Source organism: Erythranthe guttata, chromosome 8, assembly GCF_056151865.1.
Source record: "Erythranthe guttata isolate IM_541 chromosome 8, IM_541, whole genome shotgun sequence".
In the NCBI taxonomy this organism is placed as follows: domain Eukaryota; kingdom Viridiplantae; phylum Streptophyta; class Magnoliopsida; order Lamiales; family Phrymaceae; genus Erythranthe; species Erythranthe guttata.
Genome location: NC_142540.1, coordinates 23,853,838 through 23,856,618, shown reverse-complemented (window position 1 = coordinate 23,856,618; position 2,781 = coordinate 23,853,838). Strand labels below are relative to the sequence as shown.

Genomic DNA, 2,781 nt, shown 5'->3' with positions numbered 1-2,781 from the left:
AATTGAAAAATATGTAATTAATGCAACATTGAAATTCTAACGTGACAGATAATACGAAACAAAAAAAAAAATCTTAAAAGAGACAGATATTGTGGAACATATAGAGTATTTTTTTTTTTAAATAGATGCAGTTTAAATTTTAATTTGAAATACAAAATGAAGGGAGCTAGTTTATATATATATATATATATATATATATATATATATATATATATATATATATATATATATATATATATATATATATATATATATATATATATATATATATATAGGTTTGATTGATTAAAGAAAATATATATGTATGAAGGGCTATTGAGATGTGGGAAGAGCTGCAGATTGAGATGGACAAACTATTTAAGGCCAGATCTTAAGAGAGGTTTGCTCTCAAAATCCGAAGAGAATACCGTCATTGATCTTCATGCCCGCTTTGGAAACAGGTTCTTTAATTTCTTCGTTTTTTCTACTATAAAGTTGTTGCTTTTATTTTAGGGTTAAATAACGTTTGCTTCTCTGTACTATTATTACTGTCACATATACTCGCGCTATTATAAAATGCGACGAAACAATCAATATCGTCCATCTTTGTTACAAAAGTTGTTCATTTCAATTGTTGAGTACTCATCGTTGCATTAGTCGTTGGTAAATTTCAGACCAAAATACTCATTTGATTGTGTATAAAGGTGTGCATTAGTCTTCACTCATTTGTACTCAATTTCTTCCCAATTTTTTACTAGTTTTCGTTCGCATCCGTTTTTTTTACCCATACTTTATGAACAAATTTTATAATCCAGAAATTATTTTTAATTTCCTTTTAAATTTATAAATAATTATCCTGTTTAAAAATGTCTTTCGGTAATTCAAATTCTCAATTCATGTTTAGGCCCAAACATAACAGTGTCATATTTTTCTAGAACCACCACTTTGTTTTGCTGTACGTGTATGTATTTTTTTTCGCCCAAGTTACAAAGTCAGAAAATAACTATTTCCATCAAGTAAAAATAAAGGTAAAAAGGTAGCTACGCATAAAAAACTAACGCAGTTAGAAATGTGGTAGTAAATTATACACACACCCCTGAGATATGCTAAAATAACTTTAAGGTCCCTGTGGAATTGATAATTACAGTCACACCCTTGAAACAATTACGAACCAATATTTCATATCTTGGGGACTGATGTGTACTATATTTATTTCTTGCGGGGCCGTCAATGCTACGATAGACGAAAATTTATAAAAATTATATAAAATAATAAGGATTTAAGAAATGTTAGGAGAGTCATGTCACCCTCTTACTCTATGTTTTTTCCACCACTGTTTGAAACTAATAGTCCATTAGAATCCTATTAGTTTCACGGGTGACTAACAATGCATTATTCCATTAGGGTTTCTAACAATGTTTCGGGATGATTGTATTTTACCAATACTACAAGGACTTTAAAATTATTTTAGCATACCTCAAGAGTATATGAGTAATTTTTTCTACAGATGGTCGAAGATTGCTTCTCATCTACCAGGAAGAACAGATAACGGTATCAAGAATCACTGGAACACACATATCAAGAAGAAGCTAAGGAATATGGGAATCGACCCTCTCACCCACAACCCTCTGCCACCACCACCCGCCGCCGATGACGAACCACCGCGGGAAGTGGCGGCGGAACCAAAGACAACGGCAGAGGAGGATGATGATCAGGCGGAGCCCACTTCATTACAGCAGTCAACCGAAGACAGAATCGAGATCCCATTTGACTCTACTGAATTACTATTCGTCAACAATTCCGATTTCTCCATTGACGAAATCCCAGTGATTGCACCCCATCAGATTCTGCTCACCTCAAATGAAAATTCATCAACCCCATCTTCATCTTCTTCCTTTTCATATTCTTTCTCCGCCTCTTGCTCGAATCCACGCCCAGGTGGCGGCGCGTGTGCTACAAACGCGACTTTTGAGGAATATTGCAGTGAGATACAGAATAGTAAGATATGGGATGATGATGATGATGACTTCAGCAATACTTCTTAATTCGGAGTGAAAAGTCAGTCTTGGAATTTAATTAATATAAAAACTGGTTATGGTTTTCTTCTCGTAGATTTTTTATGTTTATTTTTGGACAATCAAGAAAGGAAAAAAACCAAATTCAAGTTGTTTTTCTTTATTTACTTTTCGACATAATATTTTATAAGTATTTGTTTTTTTCCTCAAACTTTTTTGGCCTGAACGAGCCGAGCTCGCCAGAATTTCCAGGCTCAAGCTCAAGCTCGTGTTTAATTTTGCGAGCTCGAGCTCATCGAACTTTCATTTTCCGGGCTCAAGCTCAAGCTCGAGCTCAGCTCATTTTGTTAATTTTTTAGTTTTTTCTAATTTTTTAATATATATATATATATATATATATATATATATATATATATATATATATATATATATATATATATATATATATATATATGTATATAGAAGAAGCTCGTGAGCCAACCCGCGACCAGTCGACCAACTATAATCAGGCTCGAGCTCGAAATACCCAAACTCGAGTTCGAGTTTTTATCGAGTCAACTCAGCTCATTTACCACTCATACTCTTATGTAAATTTAGATATATTTTTTTCTATTTTTTTATTACGATATTAGAATAATACTACTAAAATGTAACGTTTTTAATATATATATATATATATATATATATATATATATATATATATATATACATTTTTTTAGCATTTTTTGTGTTTAACTCCAAAAAATCAATTAGAGCGCTGTCTCCAAACCCCAAAAAAATTAACATA

General features: G+C 31.9%; 1 protein-coding gene across 1 annotated transcript; it reads left to right on the top strand.

Annotated features, from left to right (window-relative positions):
• The first annotated feature begins 300 nt into the window (after positions 1-300).
• On the top strand, positions 301-2,120 carry LOC105964933 (uncharacterized). The gene is made up of 2 exons (XM_088821372.1): positions 301-440; positions 1,487-2,120. Exons 1-2 carry the CDS (start codon positions 301-303, stop codon positions 2,022-2,024), a joined length of 678 nt encoding a protein of 225 aa, XP_088677498.1. The 3' UTR covers positions 2,025-2,120.
• Positions 2,121-2,781: the final 661 nt, after the last annotated feature.